We start from the raw sequence: 26,813 nt of genomic DNA on the forward strand, positions 1-26,813 counted from the left end.
TACACAAAACATAGCCTGAGATTTTATTTCTAGTATTTTTGCCACAAGTTGACATCATTGACAGATTTTTCTTCTCCTTTGGTTTTTAATATGATCCTGTTTTTAACAATTTTCACTTTTCAAGTAAAGCAAATGGAACTGAATACCAGAAAACAAAATAAAAAGCACATTCTGTTTCACAAAATTGAAAGTATAATTCTCCTTTAAGAGAACATCCCTTGGCGTACAAGATTTACACTTCAGAGAACTTAGTAGTTGAAGCTGTTTCATAGAAATAGGTTTGTTGCATATAGATGCATGCTGCATTGATGGAGATATATTGCTGCCTGCAGGACTCAAACCTGCTAAATTTACCTGAGCTTGGTGTTTTCTCACTTAACGGAGTACAGCACAGCACTGAAGAGGAATCAAAACGTTTTGACAACTTCCACATATTCTGAAGGCAAAACCAGATGTCCTGAACAACATCTCGGGTGATGGAGAGAATTCTTTCTAAAGTGCACCGACTGACAGGAGACTTGCCAGGCTACCAGGCTGGCTGGTTCTCCACCCCTTGTATAAGCAACTCATCGTCTTTGGTTAGGTTTCGCCAGCTGTTTTGTTCATCTTGTTAACTGCCTCAACGGCTTGCTCTGGCAGGCACGATGGATCTGACAGAATTGAGGTGGTCGTACTTAGATGCCGGAGTGCGTTCAGTACCACTATAAAAAAAAAAGTCAGAAAAGTATGAAGCAAAACCACGAGTCTGACTGCAAACAGATCCACGCAGGATAGTATGCAAGGCTGTTACACATGACAGAATTATGGAAATACTTCTGCAAAACATGCTGACCTCCACACACGGTGATGGCAATAAACAACAGACATGCAGGAACTGTGCTCAGGGAACGAGGAATGGAGATCTAGAACTTTAAAAAACTCAACCAAACAAGCCAAAATGCTTACTACTTCTACAAAAGAAAGCACCACTCAGCAGTTATCAATGTAAATACTTGCTGAATTGCAAGGGGAAAAGCTCGAGCAATCATGCCCAAACAGAAGGTCATTTCAAAGCTGAACACAAATCTCTGAAGTCTTCCTTCATAGCGAGAAAGAAATCACACTGCCAAACTTACAGCAATTTGAGTATTTGAAATTTTAATGCAGCTTGAGACTGTTTAAATTCTAGTATCTACATTCAACAATTTGGGTGTTTTTTCTGTTCAGTGTTAAGCATGTAACCAAGCATCTTCACAGTCAAAAGAGGTTCTTATTTTTCCACTGAGATAATAAAAAGGAACTGGAAGTCATATTCAGCATCATGTGCTTTGTTTGTCATCCTGTGACTTTCAAGAAATGGTATATATATAATGTCTCACTTCCTATGATCTGGAATAAATGCTGGATAGAACTTCACTTGCCTGGCCTCAGAACAGGAAGAGAACAGTGTTGATCCAACCAGGCCATTGCAGTTTGATCCAGATCCTTAAAGCTTGCTGTGGAAACCATCCCATTGAAGGACTCAAACAATGGCTTAATAATAATGCTGAACTGCAAACCATCAAATGTTAAGGGAGACAACAAAGGAGGAGTTTGAAGCATGGGAAAGGCTACTACAGCTCAGTCTGCAGAGGCAACAGCAGCCTTCTAAATGGACTTCAACTATAGAGGGACTGCAACATTTCAAAAACTATTTTTTGAAATCTGTAACACTAAGACAGAGGAAAAGTGAACCTCAGTTCCCAGTGATACTCATTATTTCTTACAAAATCCCTATACAACTCACCTGATCTCCTACAAACCAACTGCACTGTGGCCCTGTTGTAAGTGCATGTGTTATCTGACATTTCTATGTACATGTAAGTCGTCCGATTTCTTCATTGCCACCTTTTTCATACAACCCTGATGCTTTCATAGCAAAAGGATACTGAAGCTTTGGTGTGACCATATCGCTTAGCATAGCACACCACAGATGCATCTGGGGTAGAGTCCTTTGATGAGTCTGGCCCGGCAATAGCGAGTCCAGCACAGGCCAGCAGTAAAAGCATTCAGCCAGTTTCTCAAGCAGATTTTTCAGCACTCAAGTTCTCTGCTACTGCAGCTAAACAAAGACCTCAAAGTACATAAGCATATTCTCAGAGATGATCAGTGGTGTGGCAAGGACTCCCACACCAAGGACCAGACTTGCTGATCTGCATCTATGTGGACCAGACCTGCTGATCTGCATCTATGTGGACCAGACCAGTAGCAAGCTGAGGACTGTCAGGCTTTCCTTTCAGCTCTCTGTCGTCACAGAGTGGAAGGATGGGCCTGGAGTTGGCAATAACCTTCCCGGCAGAGAAGGAGCAGACAGAATTCTTAGTCTGTAGTGTATGAAAACGTACAGAGCACCACCACAAGCCTCAGTTGGCCCCAGCTCCCAGGTCTTCAGATGAGCTTTCCTGGAATATCTGAACTCAAAACAGTTTGTTATAATGTTGCCACATTAATTCACAAAGTAGATTCCAGCTTACAAGTACATTTATTTCAGAAGCTGGTTGGATGATAAAGCTCATCTGAAGGCTCAGAATCTGAGGTTTTACCATGTCACTCCTGTTGAGATTTCCTGACTACAGTCAGCAGCATGTGAAAATATGGCCCAGACCAATCTCAGCATTGTCATACACCCCCATCTTTCTCACTGTGGCTGACAACCAAGACAGGTCTAACAGTTGCCTGGAATTCTTGAAGGGATTTACATGCCCTTATAGACTTGCAGAGTAACTGGAAGAACAACATAGTATTGATATTCTATTGATACTATCTATATTTTAATAGTCAAGAGTATTCTATTCTTGGGTTATCTCTAGTAGCCCAAGACCAGATTACTCATTTCCCTCCTATATGCAACAGAAACTATACTTCCAAATTTGTAATGAAAACTGCCCTTCCCCCTCTTACAGTCATTTCATGAGGAGGAGATTTTTTTATTATTAGCACTCACCCCTGGACCTTGTCAGCTTTTACTGCAAGACATTCTGAAATATGTCAGCATGTGTTAAGGATTCAATCCAGCTGTTATAACAACTGTTCCATCACAGTTACATCCTGATTTGTGAAGGCAAGTTTGGGAACGTTACTTTGCCTGTCAACCTCCTCTTCCACCAGCTACAAAAGCCTTTGTCCTTCCCCCAATGCTACAAAATTCAGTTACCCAAAATTGCATCTTCATCCCTAATAACATCTGCCACTTTCTAGAAGTGTCTCACTTCCAAATTCTGAAGCTATTCAACATCTTGGAGCAGCACAAAATAATCACGCTATCCAATCAATAAGCCTGTCTAGAGTTGTCTTTAAATAACAATTTTCATTTTTATCTTAAAAGACTTCTGCTTTTGTAATTCACTTGAAATTGTTCCAGAGTTAATAGTGCTGTAGAATCCACAGGTTCCACAGTTACACCAGCTCTAAGTTATCAGAGACTGTGTAAGACCTTGCTAAGAACTGTTTCCTAAAAGGATGCTAAAAGGAGGAGTGTCTTTGTAGGGCCAACATAAACCAGGAAACAACAAATAAAGCATTTTCACTTATCAAAGTATTAAAAATGCTGTACTTCATGCGTCCACAGGCAGGCACATATATACTCATACAATCCAGGTAGTTAGAGGGAAATAGCCAGCACAGAACACAGACAAACAAAATATAAAGTGCAAATAAATACATATTTTAATAAATAAATAGATATGCATATGAACATATGAAGTTTAATGGGAAAAGGGAAGTTTAACACTACTTCTCATTGCTGACTACTAATATCCCTGAACTGACTCAAGCTAATAATGTTTGATCCAAACCAGTTAAGTCTATACAGCTCAGCACAAACATAGCTAATTTGGTTTCATTCTGTTTGCGTCTTTCAACCCCCTGCATGATGATTCACTTACAAACATAGCTGCTAGCATCAGAGAAGCAAAGAGAAACTAAGTTGTTTTGCTGTTGTAACAAAAGACAAACAGAAAACTAAAAAAAGAAAGAAGAAAATACAAGAGGGAAAAAAAGAGAAACTTGCAAATCTTTAAAACTGCAACAGCTTCAGCAATTGTTTGTAATAATTTTTTTCTGCCAAAATGTTATTCTCTGTTCCATTTTCCCAAGATTATAAGAGCTACCGTTACAGAAGCAGATCATTAAACATTTCTTGCAGCACAATAACCCACCAAGAAAACCTTGCCTTTGCATTGCATTTTAATTTCAAGTTACCTTCCATGCTTTAAGGTGAACAAGCTCTGCCCCATGACCACCTATAGGGCAAGGATTCATATCTACATACAGAAGGGAATGAAAACCGAGAACATATATTATCTGAATAACCTGGCTTAAAGTCACAGCATCGGAATCCAGAGTTCTTGGGTCTAAATATGTTAGTACCAAATCTCAATTCAGCAAGTTGATACAAAAGGATACAATCCAAAACTTCCAGTTCTGCAGGGTCCTGCTTCTCACATACTCATCAAACATCCTCCTCATGTGGTCAAATCTTTGTGGTGTTATGGGAATGCCGGTAGCAGGGAGCTGCTGTTGACAAGAACTGAGAAGAAGATGTTCTGAGGTCAGAAGCCCCGCCAGAAAAGACACACTTATTTTCCAGACTAAGTTATAGCGAAAGAAAAGTGTGTAACCCTGACTGAGTTGGCTTCCCAGCACATGACCCCCTCCGCCTCCCCCCCCCGAATGTAACATAGCCAGGAATACATACTGTTTTCCCATCAATTTTGCAGCACAGCAATGCCCCCAGTTGCTACACACTTCTTATTACAACCAACAAAACTGAAAACAAAGTATAACATAGAAGGAAATAGGCTTTGACATCCAATTAGGCCCACTAGGAGCCAAGGAAAAATTTAGTTATTCCTGAGCAATGTTACAAAGGAAAAAGGCACAAAGAGTCTTAAGAAACAGATCAATCTAAAATAAAACCAAAGAAATGTCATCAACCCTTTAAAGAAAAATAAAAATATTTTGATTTGCTGATAAGTCTAACATAAAGCCTCAGCCTAATACTTCTGTAGATGAAAGAAAAACCACTGGGGTTCTCGGCATGCTTTGCCATAGTGCCTAACTACTATAAACCCCCAAAGGAAACTGAGGCACCAGGAAGGTGAAGTGACATATCAGAGCTATGTTCAGCTAGCAGCAAGCTCCTTCATTCCAAGTCCTGTGTCATATGCACTCAGCTATATTTTCCTACAAAAATCGACTGCATTTGGAAAGAAAACTGCAGCAAAGCCATCAAGAAGAGTAAGTGTTTGATCACCCAGTGAGCATAGCTTTAAAAAAAGTCATCACTGGCTTCTTCTCAGAATTATTCTAACTGACCTGATGCTGCCACTGTTGTGCATTCATGCTCAGAGCTTGCTGAATCCACATGGTTGACTACCAACGCCCATCCCACAGCAACCATGCTTTTTGTTCGGCAGTTGGTAGCAACTCTACTACCATTCAATACCCATCTGTCGTTTGGCATGACACCTGAGACAAATATTCCCTGTTGTTAGCCAAAGCAACATTCAAGCTGCTTTGCTTCATTACAGAAAACTCCCCAAATCTCACATGATGGTAGCGTTTAGCTCCTCGATTTCTTCCCGAAGGCGCCTGGATTCCTCTTGAATCTGTGTTCTTTCCTGCTGTAGTTTAGAGATATATTCTACTGTTTTCTGGAGCGTGATTGCATGGCTGATCTAGACCAAACACAAACATAGAGCTCACTTTCTGGAACAAAGCTAAACTGATGAGTTTGCCCCTAACTTGCTGTAACACCCAGAAAAGCATTTCAGCACCTTTGCTTAAGTTTCCTTTGCTGTGTGCCAAAGCAGATAAAGCACACAGATAGGCAGAGTGAAACATTTAAGATAATACTAAACTTCATTTCTCTGACTTCTGTTAGCACACTGCTACAGAGAAATGTGGTTGCAGCGGTTGTTTTCTTTCAAATTACATTTTTGCTAATTTGTTGAAAGAAGCATTCTAGTAATTTAAGATTTTTTATTTCATTACCTACACTCTTAAAAATATTTGCAATTTTTACTTAAGTACTGAAGGATTTGCTACATCTGCTGATAGATTTATAATGCTGTTAGAAGCATTGTTTGAAGCTGACAATATAGATTGTTCAGTTTGGAAAACCTGAAGTTATTAAACAGAAGGTAACACAGCCTAGCTATCACCAAGATAGAAACAATGTCCCAGATCTTTTTTTAAATACTCTTTAGTTTTGAGGAACAAATTAAAAAACCCTGTATATGAGAAATAAGTTAATCCGACATTTTACTAAAGCTGAGTTTTCAAAACTGATTACCCTTCACATAGGCTATCCAAGTCAGGAAGTGAAATTCTGACAACTGATGGCCTAAATGTATAAAATGATATAAATCATGTAAACAAATCAACGTGCTCCATAGTAAGCTTTCATATTTTCCATGTTTCAAATGGTACTGGTATTTAAAGGACATTCAGAATTTTGTTGTGCAGACAAGTCTGTTTCAATTAATTTCATTTCAATTTAGTGAATTAAGTTAACCAGTGTAGCCAGAATATGTTCTTAATTTGGATAAAGTCATTTGACAATGAGAGGTCAGTTGAGATTTTTTTTCTCTCTAAATCTATGCACAAAAGACGGGGGGCAGGGGTGTGTGTGTGTGCAGGGAAAGCCCTGAGAACATTTGCAAGGCTGTGGGCACACAGCCAAATTCTTAAAGGCAGCAGGGTGATGCTAAATGTAAAGGCACCTACAGGGATTTTCAAAATCATCTGAACTGGCCAGGCTCTTGACTCCTCCTGGGAGGTAAAGTTCTCATCAGTGGAGAAAGTTTTAGAAATTTCACTGGTCTTTTTTGTTCCTCCCTTGGCTCACTGACATGTTTCAACAGTACCTGCAGGCACACAAGGTTGCTCTGCCATGCTCTCAGCTGACCAAACGCAGCACAGCTGTGGTTAGCAGGGCACGAAGCCTAAGCTAACAAGTTGTGCTCACAGGTGGGTATATTAGCTCAGGTCAAACATCAAGGTATATTAAGCTAGGCCCAGCACTGTACCAGCAGCATCCCTCTGGCTTCCAGCTGGCTCATGGTTCAGGCAGAATAAGCTTATAAATACTGGCTGGACCACAGCTTTTTTAAGTCCAGCTACGGGGACCAGAAGCCATCCAGAATGGGTATAAAAAGCCAGTATGGCATAAGAAAGATGACATAACAGTAAATGCAAAGTCATCTTATGCTGCAAGTGTAACAAAAATGTTCATTACTGGGGTCCCTAGAGCAAGGATTACAAAGATCTGTTTTTCTTTTTTCCCGGTTGGCTTTAAAGCTGCAGCATCCCATCAGACAAGACTTGTGCAATGTTTGAAGCTGCATCAGAACAACAGTGTCCAAAAGTTGAAGCACTTTCATGCACTCTCTTGACTGTAAGCCATGGATTTATCACCATTCCCTTTCCAAGTCCCTCAGTTCATATATCTTCACTGACTGACTGACTGGCGTTCTCAGTCAACAGTGAAGAGATTAAGTCTATTAATAAATCTTTTTAGAACAGCTTTTTCTTATATTCCTTATTAAACTGTTACTGCTACCAAATTACTTACCAATTTGGAGTTGGCTGAAACCAAGCTGTTCAGAGTGCTGAAACCAATCTTGATATTATACCTTCGTTTTTGTTCTGAAATATGCTTCATTCTTCGATTCTGCATAAATAAAATTAGCTCAGTCTATGCTGTTCTCCTTTACCATTCTACTGCTATGACTATTTCAGCTACTCAAATTCACAGTGTAATTTTTGAATTGTGGCATTCATAGTCTTCCCAGTCAAAGCCACATGACTATAAAACTGCAAAGAATGATTTAAGTTATTAAAAAGAAGCATCCACTGTATTAAATTCAATTCCAAACCTTGCAGGTTTTCTTTGTAAAGTAAAAATTCCTATTTAAGACAGTTATAAAATTTCCTTCTCTGAAATCAAATTCCGGTTTTTGAAGCATGTAATTATTTAGGACCTTACTGAAGCCTTTAAGTATAAAACCATCTGTATCATTTATTCTTAATGTATAGATAACATCTACTGATGTAACAGGCAGTCTGGCAAAAACGAAAAAAGAATCTACAACTCTAGCCAACCCTGAGGATAAAGGCTTTGTCATGAATTACATTTTCATTTGCAGCATTAAAAACTTATTAGTTGTTTTTGCCAAAATTCTTGGGGAAAAACTAGAGTTTGCACTTTGAGAAAGCATTCTTGGCAGACCTAGGCTTTCCAGCGGTAGCTCACCATTACCGCATTTTATAATGGAGGAAAACAACATAGTAAAGCAGTGAAGTGGCTGCCCAAAACCACAGAAAATGCAGGTTGAAGAGCAGGACTGAGATCCCCTGTGCCCTCTATGCTTTGCCAAACTGAAAAAACCAACATTACCCAGCAACACAGAACTGTTTAGTCTAACTAACGATGCAGAGGAACAAAAGAACGTACATCCAGAGACTGGCAAACATCACTGTTTCTCTTGTCTTACAGACGAGTTACTGACGGTACACATCCAAAGCAATTCCAGTCAAAGCAGGCGAATTTAAACGGATATTATGCCCATCTCATCGCGCTGTCCTTACTTTTAAGAACACTCCTCCATCTAGTGGCCACTTTCCCACCCATGGCCAGTCCTAATAATCTGTTCTTTTGTCAACTTGCTTCTAGCAGCAAGAACAGGCTGCAACTACTGATTGCAAGCATTTATGCCAAGCAAATAACTGCAAACTTTTATGAGTAACTTGTGGCATGCTCAGGAAGCGGCAGCGCTGATTCTCCTCTACAACAGAACTAGAACTGAGTGCAATCACAGGCTACAGGTGTTTAAACTTACCTTTCTGCCCTGCGAGTAGTGATCAAGCTGACATCACCTCATAGGGTATATACAGAGAAGCCAAAAAGGGGTTGGCACTTGCAAAATGGTGAAGTAACACTCCCTTTCACAACAGAATGAACGAGAGGGTTACAGCTGATTGTCCTGCAGTGGCTGCTTTTTTGTGGAGAGGTTTCTCACACGATCACAGAAAGTGTTCTGACAAGGTCAGCTTGTGTACGAGGTACAGCCAGCTTTCTGATCACAGAATCATAGAATGGTTTGGGTTGGAAGGGACCTTAAAGATCATCTAGTTCTGACCCCCCTGTCGTGGGCAGGGACACCTTCCACCAGACCAGGTTGCTCAGATGCTATCTCTAGACCGCCGAGTTCTTACCCCAATAATTCTCGAAGTGTTTTACAGCTGTAACTTGTAGAGTCTGTGGAGCTGCTTCTCTGTGGAGCAGCATAGCATCACTGGAGACATGCAAGTAACTCAGCAGGTCAAGAACTCCCCCTCCAGCGATGGCCAGAGCCCTGCAGACTGAAGAGCCCCAACAGAACAATGGCAAAAAGCCATGGTTTAGAAAACTAAGCCTGAAACCTTTCACCAAGTAAACTGAGGCCTGTCGTAATGCTCCTGTTGAGCCACAGCAGGAACTGCTGTCATGACCATAAGGACCTGCAGAGGTGCGGTTAGGCCTGGCCCCTCTGATGACACCCGCCTGAGAAGCAGAGTAATTATTAAAGTCTGACATTTTGAATTGAACAGAGCAGCACAGATGCAGCGCAAGCTAAGCCCAAGGCACAAATACGCCGCTGTTCCTGAAGCACAGCATAACTTTCTAGTCCATGCTCAGACATCAGGTCAAACAAATAGCTACAAAGAAAAGAAGAAAAGCACCTCAAAGGAAAGGGCACACACCTTTAACGCAGCCATATTAGGGTCTGTGGCAGGTTTTCCTGAGCAGCTGTTCTGAGGAGACTGTGGACTGGGGCTCTGCTCAGAGGTGCAGGGGGAAGCTTGGCCTGAATTCTGACAGTCTCGGCCTTCATAAAGGAAGAAAGACAAGTCACGTTAGCAACTTTCCGTAGCAAAAGTCACTGCTGAGAAGTTTCTATTCAGAATTGAACTGAAATGCAGTTGGCAACCAAATTCATTGATGCAGCAACCACAAGCTAGAAAACGTCAGTTGCTGGGAAAGCTTAGTATGTCATGGCACAAGGCTACTACATCCCAAATAGCAACAATATGTAATACTCCTTTCACACACATGTGCACTTCAGCAAAGGCATGTTGAACGTGGAGGCTGCAATTCCATCATCCTGCTAGACTCCCCCACTTGACGCTCTAATGGCCTGGGACACAACGGTAACTCTTACAAGCCATTTACCAGCAAAACCAGCACGTCTCTAGAACCAGCCCAGATACCGCTCTACCAACACGCATGCAAAAGAAGTCTTTGCACTTACCTACGGTTAACAAGGACTGTGTCTGAGATCTTCCAACCAAAATTATAGTTACGATACTGAACAACAAACCTATTCAGCACTTTCTACACAGATGCCTTTTCAAACGGGCTGAATTTCTTGGTGACTATGACAGTACATCTTTTTAGAAAGGAGCCACTTAGAGGAAGCACAAACTCGCAGTTTGTGGGAACGCTGCACAGTAGTTTAAGACAAAAATGGCACACAACTGGATGCAACTGAAGCTGCAGGGCAGAAGGGCCTAAAATGCTTTTCCTTCAAAAATTATCCAGGGATCCTCAAGGCCAATTTACACCCTGCCTAATGAATGGGAACACACTTAACATGTGTAGGGGAGAGAGAATGCTTGCAGCTTTCTAACTTACTAGGTGTAGGTGAGGGAACTTGTGAACTGCTACTGTGGGAAGAGATCTGCTCTCCTTTCACCAGTGCATCCTGGACTACACTAGGAGAGAAGAGATGTGAGACTGTGGACTGGGTTTGTTGACTACTTGGTGCTCGCTGTGCTGGACCAACCACAATGTTACTACGGAACTCCGTCACCCCGGGAGCCTGGGAACAGCATAGAAATAGCACAGAGAAAAACAGAGAAAGAAAAAAAGAGAGCAGGAAGAAGGGCAGAGGAAGAGAAGGGATGGGAGAAAGGAGGGGGGAGAGAGAGAAAGAGAGAGAGATATTTGTTACCTTGCCTTTCACTAAAAGTAGCAAATTAACACATGATTAACAATCTGATGACACGAAACAAGGGCTAATATATAAGGAATTGGCAGTCACTGAAGTCAGACTTCTGGCAGGAGACCAGCATCCTTTCATAACTTAAAGCAGTATTACAACACATCAACAGCATAATATACTAAAATCTATTTCCATCTTCCTGCATACAACATATTGGGAAACCCACTCATATACTCAAGGCACGCCTTCCAATGTGTAAATGGAAAGGTGAGCATCCTGGGTTCCTTACAGCTTCTGCACAATTAAGAAAAAGCACAAACCATCCCCATCCATAGGACTGTGTATACATGCCTCTTTGCAATCTTACTGTTGTGCAACAGAGTCTGTGAAGACTAGATAATGCTTCCAGGCCCATAAAGTAGCTAAGCTAAAACCAAGCAAACATAATGCTGAATGCACAAATGCATACGCTGGGTAACAGGTGAGATTTAGTGGACCGGTTACCCTCCTGAGCACATTACGGCTCTAACTACTTAAAAATAACAGGCCTAGAAAACAAATATATTTTTTTTTCCTTCTCCTTACTCTGACAATTCCAGCTGGTGCAATTGCAACATCAGACTGAGACGTGGCTGGCGTCAAAATCCCCTCTCTTTTTAAAGGTGCTGGAGTTACAATCACAGCTCTGGACTGTCCCTGAAAGGCAGCTGAAGAACACAATTCAGTTAGAATAGTTAATGAGACACAAAAAAAAGCTGGAGATTATTTTGTATATAATAACTTGTCATTAAACATGGGAACGGATTAATGGGCACCTATTTGGTACTATATCGTTGCAATACAAAGTGCCACCGGTTTTCTGATCTCAATCCCATTAATCCAGTACAAAGGACTCTTTAACACACCAGTTACTGCTGAGGCTTCCAGCATCACTGTCACTGTTTCAAGGTGAAATTACAGAGGTACCTAGTAAATTAGGGAGGTGCAAAGCGTCTTCATTCTATCAGAGAGCTGGGTTTGACAGAAGGAGGATCACCTTCACCTTTCCTCTCCCATCCACACTTCTTAGATCTCAGGCTTCCTCTGCTGACCCAGAAAGGGTCAATGACAGAAACCAAGTAAAGGATGCATATTCAGTACTTCAGCTTCCTTGTATACGTATATGAAATTATTTTCCTCATCACTCTACTAGCTTTTTTCACTACCTGGTTTGATTTTACAGCTGCTTTACATGACACACAAGCACAAGACAACCAAATGTGATTGGGAATCAGCACTAAAATTCCAGAAAATAGGCTAAAGAACCAGGAGTTCTGCACTGTTAGACAGATAGAGATAACTGTGAATAGCACCAGTTGTCTCCACAAAGTTACAAAAAAAAAAATCTCAAAAAAAGTCTGTACAGAAGACTTGCCTCCACGACAGGAATCAGGATCCTTGCTCTAAAGCTTTTTCACCACTAAAGCATTGAAGTCTAACATAAATGTGTTAAGATCTCAATTTAACCAATGCAGATGTACAGTTAATAACATGGCACTAAAACTGACATTGTTGTTGCCCAGGCTTTAGAGAGAACATGATTAACCATCCTATATTGCTACTAAGAGAAGAATCATGCGAAGACACAGCTGTTTTGAGAAAGCTAAACTAAACTTACTCAGGCTCATTCTAGCCTGTATTGGCTTCAATTCTCCTTTGTACTAATAAAGTCATGACGTATGAAAAGTGTCACAATGGCTCAGGCACTTGCCAATGTACCCCTCTGCAGTTTAGCATCAGGATATTGAAGGGGACACACAGCAGAACAGGGAGACAGCGCAGGATATCGAATGTCCTCTCCCCTACAGCATCATCTGTGACTAGCAACTGAGTTTTGGATCAACCAAAGTTTCTGTATAGTCTTTATCAGAAAGGCCTGTGGATTGCACAAACCTTGTGTCAGCCCACCCTTGCGTGGGTATATCTGGCAGAGAGCACTGTCACTCTGATACAGGGAGTTCATTCTCTGTCTGAGCATTCCCGCATATAAAGCTGGAATCACAACCCTTCCACTGTTCACTGATGTTCAGCCGGACTTACGACATCTCTGTTGAGCTGAAGAGCCTACTCTAACCAGTGCATTAATGGTGCTGCACAAACATGGTATTTCTGAGTTCCAGATTTGGGTAACTGTAACAATCAGCACATATTTAGATGCTCTTTTACATTTTTCATGTTTCCACCCTACAAGTGCACCTTTTGCAGACTTTCAGAATGAGAACATTTATCGTGAAGTGGTGATAGCAGAGTTCTTTCCCATGTGAAGTCTTGCACCTGGATGAGACAATCTGTGCTGATTTTTCAGTCCTTATACCACGGGGCAGTAAATGTTATACATCCCTTGCTAACACAGGTTATAATACAATTTGCTTTATAGTCAAGAGGCAATTTGTTTGTCCTGAACAAGTGACACGCATAAATGCCTCAGTTACAAGTACTGCTGTTTATTCTATTGTCAACAATAAAGTTCCGGTCTTTACACAAGATTGTGGATTTGATCTCTGAGCTTGGTGTCCCAGTAGTTTAAGAGCACTGAACACGTGCCACTACTAGGAATGAAAAACAGAAACAACTTTAAATTTAGATGAGAAACAAAGCCATTTGTTGCAATAGTCTAGAGGTAACTGATGAAGCATTGGGAAAGTGATATATGGGGTGAGGAACAACCGAGAAAACACTAAGAAAGCTAGGAGCAAAGGCTTTCTGAAAATAAAGAGTTGCCTACAATGCTTTACTAAATAAGAAATGCATGTCATGACTGCTGAAGGTACATGGATTCTCATTTTATAATACGCTATGGACAGAAATGCTGCCATTAACACCCTAGTGCTATTAATCACAGACCAACCTGTTCCCAGTGACATGCCAGAATTAGATCCCTGGGTCTGTTCTACTCCTGAGCGGTGATGATTTATTTTAATTATTTTTTTTCCCTTCTAGTGGTGGGTAACCACAATGCCAGGCCCTGGCAGACACACCTACTCCTTCATAAAGCCTCTTTAACAATACTCCTCCAGGCAGGGTTCTTCTTGAATTCCGAATTCTTGTTGCACATTTCAGGTAGCTGAAGTCACTTGGTGTCCAGCCAGCACAAGTTTTTTAGAAAAACAGTGTGCAATAACCCCTAGAAAAAGTGTACCGCCCGTCCTGCTCTAGCCTTGAGCTTTCCCACATGGAACACTGCAAGCAGAACTCTGCTCACGCTTGCTGTTCTTAGCCTTGTGCAGTGCCAATGGCTCCAAATCACATCCAATGTGGAGGTCCCTGCATATGAGTTAGCAACTCATATTCTGAACTGAAAACCATGTGCTCTTGAAGCATCCCAAGTCTGAAGATTCCTTGAGACAATGATCTCCAGCTCTCCCCACCTGGTTCTTAGTCCTTCTCCACTGGAAGGACTGATTCTCATCACCCTGGTCTTGCTAGGGAGCACTGATGGTAGATGAGAGCCACACTTCCATCCGGACCAGTGCAGTGGTTCACTTCAACAGGTGCTCTGTAGCCAACACAGTAGTTTCTGTCTGGAAGAGTTTCAGGCACACCCAAGTCAAACATCAAAATACATCCAAAGCATTACCCAAGGATGTACACCAGTACCCTGGTATTACAGAGTGCGACAATGCACAGGCAGGCGTAGTGACTTGTCCAGGGAGTCAACGACAAGGGCAATTCTGCCAGTCTCCATCCCACGCTATCTCCTTACCATCTCCTACTCTACTGTGATTGAATGCTCTGAGGGGCAGAGTAAATCAGAACAGCATTAAACATCAAACTCAAAGTTTCTATAGGGTAGGAGCAGAGAGCTCTAGTTATCCCATGTGCTGATCCATCTATACAGCCCAGCACAAATTTTACAAGGAGGCACCCCGTTTTGCACTGACAACCGAACTGCTTCCAATCCTTGCAGCAGTCTACAGCATCCCGTTGAACGGCATAGCCACACCACAGTGGATTCAGGGGCTCCTTGGACACCCTCAGGAAGCTCTATTTTTACTTATTATGTAAACCAAGAAAAGCAAGAAGGTCTCTCCCTCCTGCTAGTCCTACTCAGAAAAGAAAAACATCACCCCACCAGCGCTTCTCACCTGGGGTGATGAAGGCATTCTTTAACAATAAGGACACTGTTTCAGGCTTCGGAGCAGGCACTATTTTTTGTGACTGTTTGGGCCTTGTCCCAGCAGCGGCCAGAGGAACAGCTTTGGGGAGTGCAAATGTCAGTTGGGACTGCAGCTGGGGCCGGGGCTGCCCCTGCAGGACAGCAGTCTGGAAAGCCAGGTTACAGGGCACTCCTGCACCCGGCTGCTGCGTGGCCAGGACAAGGTTCTGGCTCCGGCTGAAGGTGGTGGCAGGGGCGTTGTGGGTCAACGTGGCAGAAGCTGTGTGGGTGATAACCGTAGATTCACAGAGGCCAAACTTTTGGGTTTCTGGTGCAGCAAACGCAGCTGGTGGAGAACTTAAGCTCGAATTCAGAGGCACTGCAGGCATCGGGGACTGGTGCTGTTGTGTGGCAGGTTGAAGCAGTGGCAAGGGCGTCTGAAACACTGGCATGAAAGTCTGTGGCCCACTGAGAGACGAGCTGGGAGTAAAGTCCGCTGACTGGATGAAAGATCCCCCACTTCTAATGCTGGAACACTGGTCAGTGCCAACATCGGGAATGACAGGAGCAGGTACTGAGGAAGCAATTAGTCCATCACTGATGTTCCCTGCTGGAAGTGTGTTGGGCAAGGAACCCGACGGCAGGACAGGAGACTGACAGAAAAGAAAAATATTACAGATTCAGATGTGACCCCTCAAACTCCTGTCTGAACTCCTTCTGAGAAGGACAGAGCTCGTGTCAGAGAGTCTTCATAGGACGCACGTGCCTGAGATGAGGATGTTTCAAACACCAAGAACCCTCTTACCTGGGAAGAATGGCTGCTGCTGTCTGTTGTAGCTGAGCTGACAGCAGACACAGAAGGGAAATAATTACTGGAACGACTGGGCATGAATATATCTGAAATATGAAAAGTCACCTATTAATTTTCTACTTTTCATACTCAAGGTACAGCATTTCTAGATACTAAAATTCACAGGAATATCAATATTATTTAACAAATAATGAACCCACAAGATTTTTGCTTCATACAATTGTTGCTGACTGAGCAATGAATTGTTGCCTTCCAGAGGAACTGATTTCTTCAGGGAAGACTTCAACTTTCATGCAAGCTGAGGACAATACAAAACTCAGTCCACTGTTTAAGGTTCACCTACATGCGGACAGCCAAGAGCAAATTCTCAACACAGTCCCACAAAAACCAGTTATCTGATGCAGACTGCGTATAGGCCCAGCAAACACATGTGACTTTTGACTTCCATGAAGATCCGTAACCATCGAAGTCGTCAGTAGTAGTTTAATGTCATATGTAATTCTTGAGAGTTCCAGAAAACATTCCACGGTAAACAAAGTGTTAAATGGGAAAACCTTAGTCATTCTGTGAGCTCCCCTGTCCAAGTCTGATGTTCTACCTTTAATCACTCAATGACTTAAGGTCTAAATGCCAATTCTTTTGAAAGGCAAATTAACAATATGGGTCAAACGTTGGAATCCTTAAGTGACTCTCAAACCCAATTAAGAAAAGGACTGGGGTCACAGTAACAAGGGAGCCTACCCACATATGCATCTGCTTGAAATAATGAACACTGAAAACGTGTATCAAGTGTTATTCACCATTCACTCAAATCTCCTGCCTTCTAAAGAGTAGGTATCTGCAACATTTCATCTTCTGTTAAAAGCTAGTTCATAAATCACTGCAATTCTAAAGAAATTAATTGACTATATATATATAAAGAAACATATATATATGATTCTTACCCTGAAAAGACTCAAAAGTATCCATAAAATCAAAATTTGGCTGGAGAGGAATAAGCCCTGGTTGAATCATGTCAGCATTTCCTAAGTGTGCTGCAAAATTCAAGAGACAGATTAGATTAGCTTCACATCATTTGCACAGTAACAGCAGTAGGAATATAGCATTTGTCTAGAACACCAACACACACTCCACAGCCAGGCCTGGCCAGGATGTTTGCACAAAAATTGCTGCCGAAATGAACTGAGCATCTGCTTTTCTTCAGAAACTACAGCACAGTTCTGAAACCAAAGTCACTGGGGAATGAAACTTTCAACTAGGAAAATGGAAAAGGTGAAACCCAAAGGCTCTAACTAATGGGGGATTGCCAAGCTTGGATGCTTCCTGCTCCAAAACCTCCTGTCCTGCCCCTGCTGCACAATACATAAACTTGCTGGGAAGCACAACCTGAACCACCACAGCTCATAGTACAGTCTTTTAAAATAAACTAGGATCCATTTCATTTTTCCTCAAGTACACTTCATATAAAGCACAGTTCCTCCGGAGTTGCTCAGATAGCTTAGACACCCATGCAGCAACGATGATGCATAGTGAATGTCTGCTGTCCCATTAGACAGTCACAGCCTTCAGTCAGAGAGCATCTGACAGAACTGTACAGCTCTTGGGACTGTTTTTACAGGAGATGCGACTTGCACTTGTTCTAAGGGACATATCCAAAGAAAAATATATATGCACTTCCGCAAAAATACACACACAGAGATATATACTTTGAGATAAATAACAATGCCTTCACCACTGATAAAAGTTAAATACCACTCATTACAGATTTATTCAGAGCAACATTAGAGGACAATGCTAGGAGCAGCACATAAGAAGCTAAGACAGAAATTAAATTTGGATGAATAACTGGGATTCCATAACCTATAAAGCATAAGACAGCTACACCCTCTGACCTACTTTGATCTCTAACAGCAAAGTAAGATAAATTTCTTAGGCACGATTAGAAAAGCAGCAAAGCAACAAACCAGACTTCTCCTAGAGGTTCCCACTGCAACATAGCTAACAGCCAACAAATACCTATGTCCCTGGAATTTGGCCAGGAAACCAGCTGATGTGAAGACAGTGTGGAGAACAGGGTGTCGGTGAACTCCGATATAAGCATATCTGCATCCAAAAGGCTTCCTTCCTCCATAGGGACAGGGGTTTCTCTGTCATACCTTCTTTTTTGCCAGAGAACCACATCATCATCCTGCCAAAGCAAAGGAAGAAAAGTCAGGCTGCCTAGACAAAGCTAAAGCAGTCTGGTACAGATACATAAAAACAGTCTTCATTTTTCACATTTTTAGAGAAAGAAACTCTCCTTTAGGAGCCATGCAAATGGCCTGAAGCAGATCAGTGGTACTTTTAACACACCAACAACTTCAGCTCACTGATCTGGGCAACAACAGAAAACTTCAGTAGAATAACACACCCCTCCGGTAAAGTTTTTTGCCCCAAAAGCAGGTGTTGAGTAGAAGGACACAAGACAAAATAACTTAATAACTTCATCAACACTTTCCAGTTTCATTGATTATATGTCTATTTTTGCATCTACAGTTTAATGATCCCTTGGTCTGAATAAAGTTTTTAAAATAACGTGCACAGCAAAAACTCAAAGCAAACAACTCCTATCTTGAAGTGTATCTAAATCTCTGAAATGCAGTGAAGTGTAATTGTAATCTGACTTTGCACAAAGTATGCTGATATTCTTGTGGGCACTTTTAGCCCATGACAAATACAACATAATGTGACTTGGCTTACCCATCCTTCACTACAGGCTAAGGTAAATTGCATTGCCTTGCATTTGCTGCAGGCTAAAAGCACACACCATCAGGTTCTTGTGGCTGAGCCAACATGCAGTGGTAACTATACCACTATATGATGATGGTGCATTTGAGCTCACAGCCAAAACAGCCGAGAGTTCTGTGAAACTGGAACAGATCCAGACTTCTGCTTAGCTCCAAAAATAATAATAATAAAAAAATTAAAAAATCAGAACAGTGCTTCCGATCATCATTTTATAAGCCCAAAGTAGATTTGATGGCTTTATGGGACATACTCATTAGTGATACCTTTACACATGTTCCTTTAAACATCTTGCCTTTTTTTAGGATCATGGCACATTAACTGCCCATGTTGCAGGCAGCAGGAAGATGTGCAACATGTAGCACACGCATCTTCACAGATCCAATTATACAAGCAAGGCATAATAAGCTGAAATAATGTGCCAACCCTCAAAGAGTTTGATCTTTCTGGGCACCCAGTACTGATTCTCATTTCTTCTGCCACTGCACTTCACATTCAATTCTCCTCCAACAAATTTCAGCCACAAATCTGACATTGGTCTTCAAGGTGCAGAAAAACATTAAGGTGTCTAACCTTAATTAAGGCTTAAGCAAGATGCTTGTCTTTAGATTTTAATCAATGCAAACTACTGCAGGTTACAACTTGGTTACTCATTGCAGCTTCTACAAGCATAAATGTTGCCACTTATCAGTGGTACTACCTACCCTGACCAAACTTGAAAGATCTTCATCTTTATGTTTCTGTAACTGCAAAAGGAGAACAAAACAGATATTAAAGTCAGAATAGGTCCCGCACATGCCAGTAGAAGACCTGATCTTGCAAAATTTATAAGACCCAATCATGCACAATTAGTCCTGCACAATATTTTTTAGTTAAGTGGGACTAATCAGATGAGTATGCCTGTACTAGCTTATCATCCACTTTAAGTATTCTTGCATGCTAGCAAAAGTGACATCAAACTCAAAAAGCAACAACATACTGATCAAGTTCCAAGTAAGCTACTTTCATTCTGTAAACCAACAGACCCTTTTCTTGAAGTATGTTCTCCATTTGTGGTATTCCCTGATGACTATTTCAATTCTTCGTTTCCATGTTGCAATGGCCTGAGAACACAAACACATACCATGAGTTACACGGAATCACATAATGGCTGAATGTTCAATAAATTCCCAAGCAAATATTCAGGCATAAAAAATGCAAAAGAAAGCACGCTAATTCTGTTTGAGCTCACGTATCAGCAGCCCGCACTGTCCCAGAGTTCAGCAATCACGGAGAAAATCTGACAGTACTAACCTCATCTTTCCCACAACAAACAAGAGCTGATGTCTGACTGCACTGTCAGCATCTCACACATCAGCTCAACCATAACCAATAGGTAAAAAAACGGGGTGTGGGGGGTGTGTGTGTGGAGTGGGTGGGAAGCCCTTAAAATTAATTCACTGAATATAATGTATAAAGCATGCAATTGCCTCTTCTGCAGAAGACGGGCAAAGAGAATTTCACAAGGTTACATGAACATGCACACACACACGCTGTTAAGAATGACACAAATCAACAGAAATCTGATGTCCAGCTGAGGGAGAAGCGTGCCCTTGCAGGCCACATACTAATAGCAACAAAAGGATCAGAACAACGTGGGTCTTATGTATCATGGATAGCAGTGTGTAAGTTGGGGACAGCAGACTCATGAGAGCCATAACACAACTTTCTTGTGTTCGAGGGTCATCTTTCAACACAAACATCAACACTGTTCTTTCAAAACCCTGAGACAGTTCCACAAACTCATCTGGAACTCCTCTGAGTTATAAATTATTTTAGAGTTATGCAGTACGGAGTGTCACATATTGCTACATCAAGGGCCTCACTGGTTTTCTGCAAGGAGCCAGTGGGCTGACATTAGTTTTCATTTATGTTTAAACATAAAAATAAATTTCATTTATGTTTAAAAGAGCACAAAAATTAAAGTGCCCAAAGCCATATTCACTTTTTTTGGTGAAGTTACCTTGACAGACAAAAAGAAATTGCTTGTTGTCATGAAACCACATCTCATCAATTAAATAAAATACAGAGAATTCTCACAAGGTCACTTGGATGCAATCCTGAAAACAGTCGTCACACTGTTTTCCCACTGACTTCAGCAATCTCCAGCCAGAAGGCAGCAGTGGCTGTCAAAATCTTAACCATTCAAATTGCACTTCTATGACTTAGGTTTCACTAAACTAGAACGTAGGCATAAATTACATAGATAACAAATGTCCTTCCAGTTGCACCTTGATCATCTCCATGTGATAAACTTACAAAAATGGGTTCAGCCTGCTTTATGTTAATGGTTCCTTCTTAATAAAGACAACAGAGCAAAGACTTGCTATGCTGCTCTCGCATCTAGCGGACTAGAAAGTCTTGTTATAAACTCTAGAGCTCATTAGTCTGTTCCTCAGGTTTTACACACCTCTGGCCGACGATGTTCATCGACATCAACAGAGCCATCCAGCGGAGTCACAAAGTGGCACACTGGATTCTTGCGCTTCTCCAGGTCTGAAACAAGAACAAAACACCGTGTGCAGGCTCCACGGAGTGCTCTGTCACTTCAGTGGCAAGTGGCAAAAAAAAAAATATCTAGCTAGGGCTCCCTCCAGATAACCAGCAGGAAATGGGGAGATCTCAGGCTGTGCTTGGACCACTCAGCACAGCCTCTTAAGCAAGCAGTGACCCAAGGGCACTGCCATGCCAGCCTCTGAGACATCTGGCCCTTAAGCAGATTTTTTTGAGCTTTTCATTAGACAGTAATTTCAATTCTCTTGCTTCTTAAATGTATGCCTCTCAGAAAATATTTTATAGCAAGTGACGTAACCAAGCACAATACTTACACTGCATGTACCATGCCCTCCAGATGGCGTTATTGAGACGGATTTTATCTCTCCACTGAAGTTTCAAGCCTTTAAAATTTTTCCATTTTGGTGAAACCAGCTTTCCACTGAAACAAAACAGATAACAAATCATTCTGCTTTCAGTTTTTCTCTTCCCACTCCTTCCAAGACAAGCACCCCCCTAAAACTGCCAAACTGCTAAGAAGTTTAAAAAAAAAAAGTGCAATGAGCTATGCTTGGCCAGTGACAACTTTTGCTACATGCTGTCCACAGCATACTGACCTAGGTGTCAGAGACAAGTCTAGTTTTCAAGACTCAAGTTCTCGTCTGCCTGCTAACAACTGTCACAACTGAGCTCACAAATATCTTCAGCAGGACTGAAACTCATTTCACCCACACTTTCCTCCTTGCCAGTATCCCACCTTCTCAAATGCCAGCTGATGAGCTTCCATCAACTGAGAACAAAATTGCTCAAAATTAAGCCCAAAACCTGGCCGAAAGATTTTTGCATATTTGGCCACATATAGTTTTGGCTTAAATTTTGCTGAGGAACTGGATAAAGTCAACAAGTTTGTTTCTACAGTTCCATTTGATTTTCTAGGCTGGTAACACTGGAAAAGAAGAATGAATTGCCAGTTCTGGCCCAAGACAAAAAGTTACCCACCAATTCTACAATGCTGGTAAACACAGCTGGGCACAAAGAATCACCAACAGGCTAGAAATAGTAATTTTTCTCCAAGGAAAGGGAAGGCTGGAAAGACAAATGGCTTATGTATGAACAATCTTGGGAGGTAGGAAGGGGACAAAAGGAAAAAGGAAGAAGTAATGGGGACTCCGGTAAGCACTATATAAACACAAACTACTCAGCCCTTAAAACACACCTTTATGAATCATGAATCCATACTACTGACAGAGCAGGGGAAGTAGGAGATATTCATAATGTAGTAAATGTCAAGCCACAGGTTAAAGTATAATTGTTGTGCCTATCCCAGGTTCTCTCTCTCATTTTTTGTGGTTTTAGCCATACATCTTCCTAAGTTTGTGTGTCCTTATGCTGTTTGTCCATCCTTGCTACACCAGAAGCAGACCAGCAACACCAACTGCAATTGATACAGTAACACATGCAAAGGCAACAGGTTCATCTTGAAACATTACAAGCATCAGGTCAAAAAGTGAAGGTTTTCTGTAGGGAAGAGCACACAAATGAGCAACAGGAGCAATGTCACCTCCAACAACGGTGCCCTCTCAGAAAAGGTCACCAAGCACTGGATCAGTCGGGAGTGACCTGTACCATGAACTGCAGCGGCACTGGAAAGATGGACTAGAACTGGCCTGTGCTAGGGCACCGTATATTTGCTATCACACATGCAGCACAAATTAACTCAAAGAACCAAATTATTCTTCCTCTAAAGACCCTGTTTTACACTTAAGCTCTAAAAATCACTGTGAGAATAGGAAGTACATCCTACAGAAGCAACAGGCACTTCCCTTGGCTTGCCCAAGGCCACGAAGAGGGAGGCCTGAAGCTGGACAACTGCTGATTCCCAGTTTCCCACCTGGTCTGGGAAACCTCCTGATAGCAGCTTTCTTAAAGAAAACTTGTAATACTATAAACAAGTAAAAAGTCCTCACAGCCTACACAACAGAAGCCAGAATGCCAGAGCTACCAATAGTAGGATATTAAACTACCAATTTCTTCAATTATTTGGCTCATCGTTACTTTTCTCCCTTGTTAGCACCACAACTGCTGGTACCGCTCAGGTACTCCCACAACCGTGACAGTGACAGATGAGCAAATGCCAAACCTCAGCCAAGTGACGTGTAAAGAAAAGCCATCTCTGCCCTTTCAATTCTACTACTACGTATAATGCCATTTGTAGCAATAGGGTAAATCACCATCAAATGAGCGGTGGCCAACAGTAAAAATATACTTTTTTTTTTTCTCCTCATCCTCTTAAAAATAAAACTGTTCTGCTTTTGTACGCATGGGGAAGTGGGTGTAGAGATCAGGTAGCTACTTTACCAAGAGGACAATGCACAGAAGCCAAGCAACAAGCCTCTGAGTCCTGTGCTGGCCCAGCTGCCCCTGCAGGGTGTACACTAGGCTATGCTAGAAGGCTCCGCTGCAGCCTTTGGAATTCCGGTGCCTGAGAAGAAATAAAGAATAAACAAAAGCTGGTACACAAAATATAACATGGGCTCCCTCTAAGGCAAGTAGACTTGCTGCAGCAACCGACTCCACTGACTGGAAGTAACAGTAAACCATGTGAACTATTAGCAAGGAATAGGGAAAAAAAAGTATTAATGTACTTGTGTAATTCTCCGTAGCTGAGCTCTAAGACACTCAGTACAACCACACTCTGTACACTCATTGAAGTCTAGAAAAGCCTTTCTGGATTTTTTTAATATTTTTTTCCATACTACTGCATCCACATGCCACTGAAATACATCTCCCAAACCCCACTTCTAAGTTTCAAGACTTGCAGTTTACGGAGAGATCTCCAAATTAAGTATTTTATCTCACTGCTATCCAGCTGCTGTTGGTCAGGGCAGACAGTGGATCTCCATCTGTTTAATATTTTCCCCGTCTCTGCAAACCATCTCATCATCTTCACAGTGTTCATCACCACACAGCCAGCTCTGCCTCAAAATCATTGTGTACCTTGATTTACCATTCCTTCTAAGCCCAGATTAAAACACAACCTCTTCTGTTTTTCATGTGTACATTAACAGTTTGGAGACAGGAGATTAACATGCTGATGCATCACCAACACTGACAAAATGCCCACATGCCTTTGACTAAGAAATCTGTCAACTTAATGTTCATCTCTTCACAGCTCTGTGTGACTGGATGGTTTGCCAAAGCAACAAAACTCTAATAACCTTCACTTAGAATAACAAGAACAAATGCTTTTCTACAAAAAAAAAAAACAACCTGAAAGGAACTGTAATTAATTCTTGTACACTCCTTGCTTTTTTAGTTGGTTTGCTGTGGAATTAAAACACAAATGCTTAACACATTTTCTATTACATTCTTACAAAATGCTAAACAAAAGTAGTGCATCAAAAGAAGGAAGTGATTAAGAACCTAGTCTTAAAATAATTATTATTTTTAGCTCCCATGGGAGCAAAGCACAAGTCCAGCTTGAGGTTGTAAGTGAAATGACTTTAACCTCAGTAGAGAGGAATCAGCATGAAGCTGACAACAATATTTAGATGCTATTCCAAATCCCAAAGTCAATGGAAAGCCAATTACTTTGAATAACACTGTGACTGAGAGCAGCTGCCTGACTGAAACCCATCTTCAAATTTTAAAGCTGCAAAACAACAACAAAAAAAACCTAAATGGAGACACCCACTGGCTGCTGCTCCTGTCAGCTCCCTGTCTCTGAAGACCGCACCGACTCCTACAAGAAATGCAGAGCAATTTGCCGACCAGCTAGACGGTCACAATGTACCTGCGAGCACAAAACGTCAGTGCACACATGGTCCCGGCTCTTTCTACATGGCTGCTGCAACCCTGCAGGAGGGCTGGCTCCAAAGAGGGGAGGAGGACAGCATCCCAGGGGTGGCTTGGACCAAATACTGCATGGTATGAGCTGGGACAGCTGCATCCACACCAGCCATGGCATGAGCTAGAGCATGTTGGTGCTGCAAAGACAGTGCCCGGGGAGAGGAGCACGGAGGGAATTAGGCTCTCGGTCGCATTCTGCAGCAGTCACTGCCACCAGAAGCAGAGCCTGTGCTACCCGGGATGTGCCTGCTCACACAGGCGATGCTGGAGGAATATGTGACTGTCATATCTTCATAGTTATCAAACACAGATCAAATCAAACTGGCTGAAAACCATCTGGTGGATAATGTGCAACACATTCCAGCAGCTCAGTTCAGTCTCCCATGTAGAAATCTCCACCTCCTGAGACCAAATGTCTTCAAGTGATTCAATCACAGCAAACCAACTAAAAAAGCTTCAGCTGAACAGCCAACAGAACTGGAATTCCCCTCGGATGCAGGGGCCCTCACGTGCTTTGGAAGAGTCACAGTGTTTTCAGAGAACGGAGGCTGCTACTTCCATACACTGCAGCTTTCATCCAGGAGCCCTGGATATGCCAAGAGAGGCTGGAGTCCATTCCCAGAGGTTTTTTTACAGATTTTTCCCCAGCTCAGGAGCTACCTCAGACAACTGAGATCCAAGCAGGCGAGACAGATAACGCAGAACTGATCTGTCAGAGTAACACAACTCTCAACTTCTAAAATTCCAATGAAAGCAGCTGTATTTTAACAACAATTACAAAGCTTCAAACATCAATAGATTTGCAGCAAAGTACAAGAAACAGATGTCCATTGTGAGAACATGACCCGATCCCCTTAAATACGTTTGATTTTAAAATTTGTCTTCAATCAGCTGAAATGCAATTAGGGAAAAGCATGTATTCTAACACAGTACAGAACAGATTTTACATTGGCAATGTCCATTTTTATGTAAAGTTTTGCCTCCGAGAATCTCATCTTTTCTTCTATGTTAATAACACCCAAAATAAAGCATTTCAGGCACACACACAGGCAAACATTATCTATGGAGGGTTCTTCCATTCTCATCCCCATAGATTTCTTTTTTTTGTAATGATTGTAAGTTAAAGGGTTTCCTTCCACTGGTGATTAGCAATGAACAGCATTTAAGTGTTCATAACAAACATTATCTAGAAAAGCAGTTAATGAATGATCTTACAGGATATTATAGTGATGTTTTTGACTCAGTAGGGACAAGGCAAATGGGTGACCAGGTATGGGACAAGCGAGACAGCATTCACAGCTTCTAGGATGACTCAAAATTTAAACCAGTAGCTCTCCTTAACGCCAAAAAACCATTCCATCAATAAACTCAATGGAAAAATTCCTGCCGATATCAGTAGAAGCATGAGCTCTGATATAAGATGACTCACAACAGAAGAATCCCTTGTTCTCCTCCCTTAAATCAGAAGATTTTAAGATGGCCTTCGGTCAGCATAAAACCACGTGACAGAACCACCCTCTGCATTTAGACAGAAGTGGACATTTATCTGTGTGCAAACCCAGAAGTCTGGGGTTTTTTTCATTACTAATTAGCATTAAGAAATGCTTGCATTTTAAGAAATACCGACTTTTACGAAGAGCACTGAAGTGGCAAGGAAGGAGAGTTTTAAATATTAAGATAAATTCCCCCCAAGACA

The 26,813-nt window shown here is 41.7% G+C and overlaps 1 protein-coding gene across 1 annotated transcript in view; it reads right to left on the minus strand.

Annotated features, from left to right (window-relative positions):
- Positions 1-26,813, minus strand: part of LOC121095239 (MLX interacting protein) — a 49,073-nt gene continuing 22,260 nt past the window's right edge. The window contains 16 exon segments of the mRNA XM_040609781.1: positions 1-701; positions 1,401-1,530; positions 4,423-4,546; positions 5,569-5,696; positions 7,595-7,693; positions 9,766-9,890; positions 10,697-10,883; positions 11,592-11,713; positions 15,131-15,794; positions 15,947-16,038; positions 16,897-16,986; positions 17,969-18,140; positions 19,441-19,482; positions 19,762-19,839; positions 21,186-21,271; positions 21,604-21,710. Of these exon segments, the coding sequence (XP_040465715.1) occupies positions 580-701; positions 1,401-1,530; positions 4,423-4,546; positions 5,569-5,696; positions 7,595-7,693; positions 9,766-9,890; positions 10,697-10,883; positions 11,592-11,713; positions 15,131-15,794; positions 15,947-16,038; positions 16,897-16,986; positions 17,969-18,140; positions 19,441-19,482; positions 19,762-19,839; positions 21,186-21,271; positions 21,604-21,710 (2,368 nt within the window). The 3' untranslated portion in view covers positions 1-579.

The sequence above is a fragment of the Falco naumanni genome, chromosome 1, assembly GCF_017639655.2.
Source record: "Falco naumanni isolate bFalNau1 chromosome 1, bFalNau1.pat, whole genome shotgun sequence".
NCBI classification, from domain to species: domain Eukaryota; kingdom Metazoa; phylum Chordata; class Aves; order Falconiformes; family Falconidae; genus Falco; species Falco naumanni.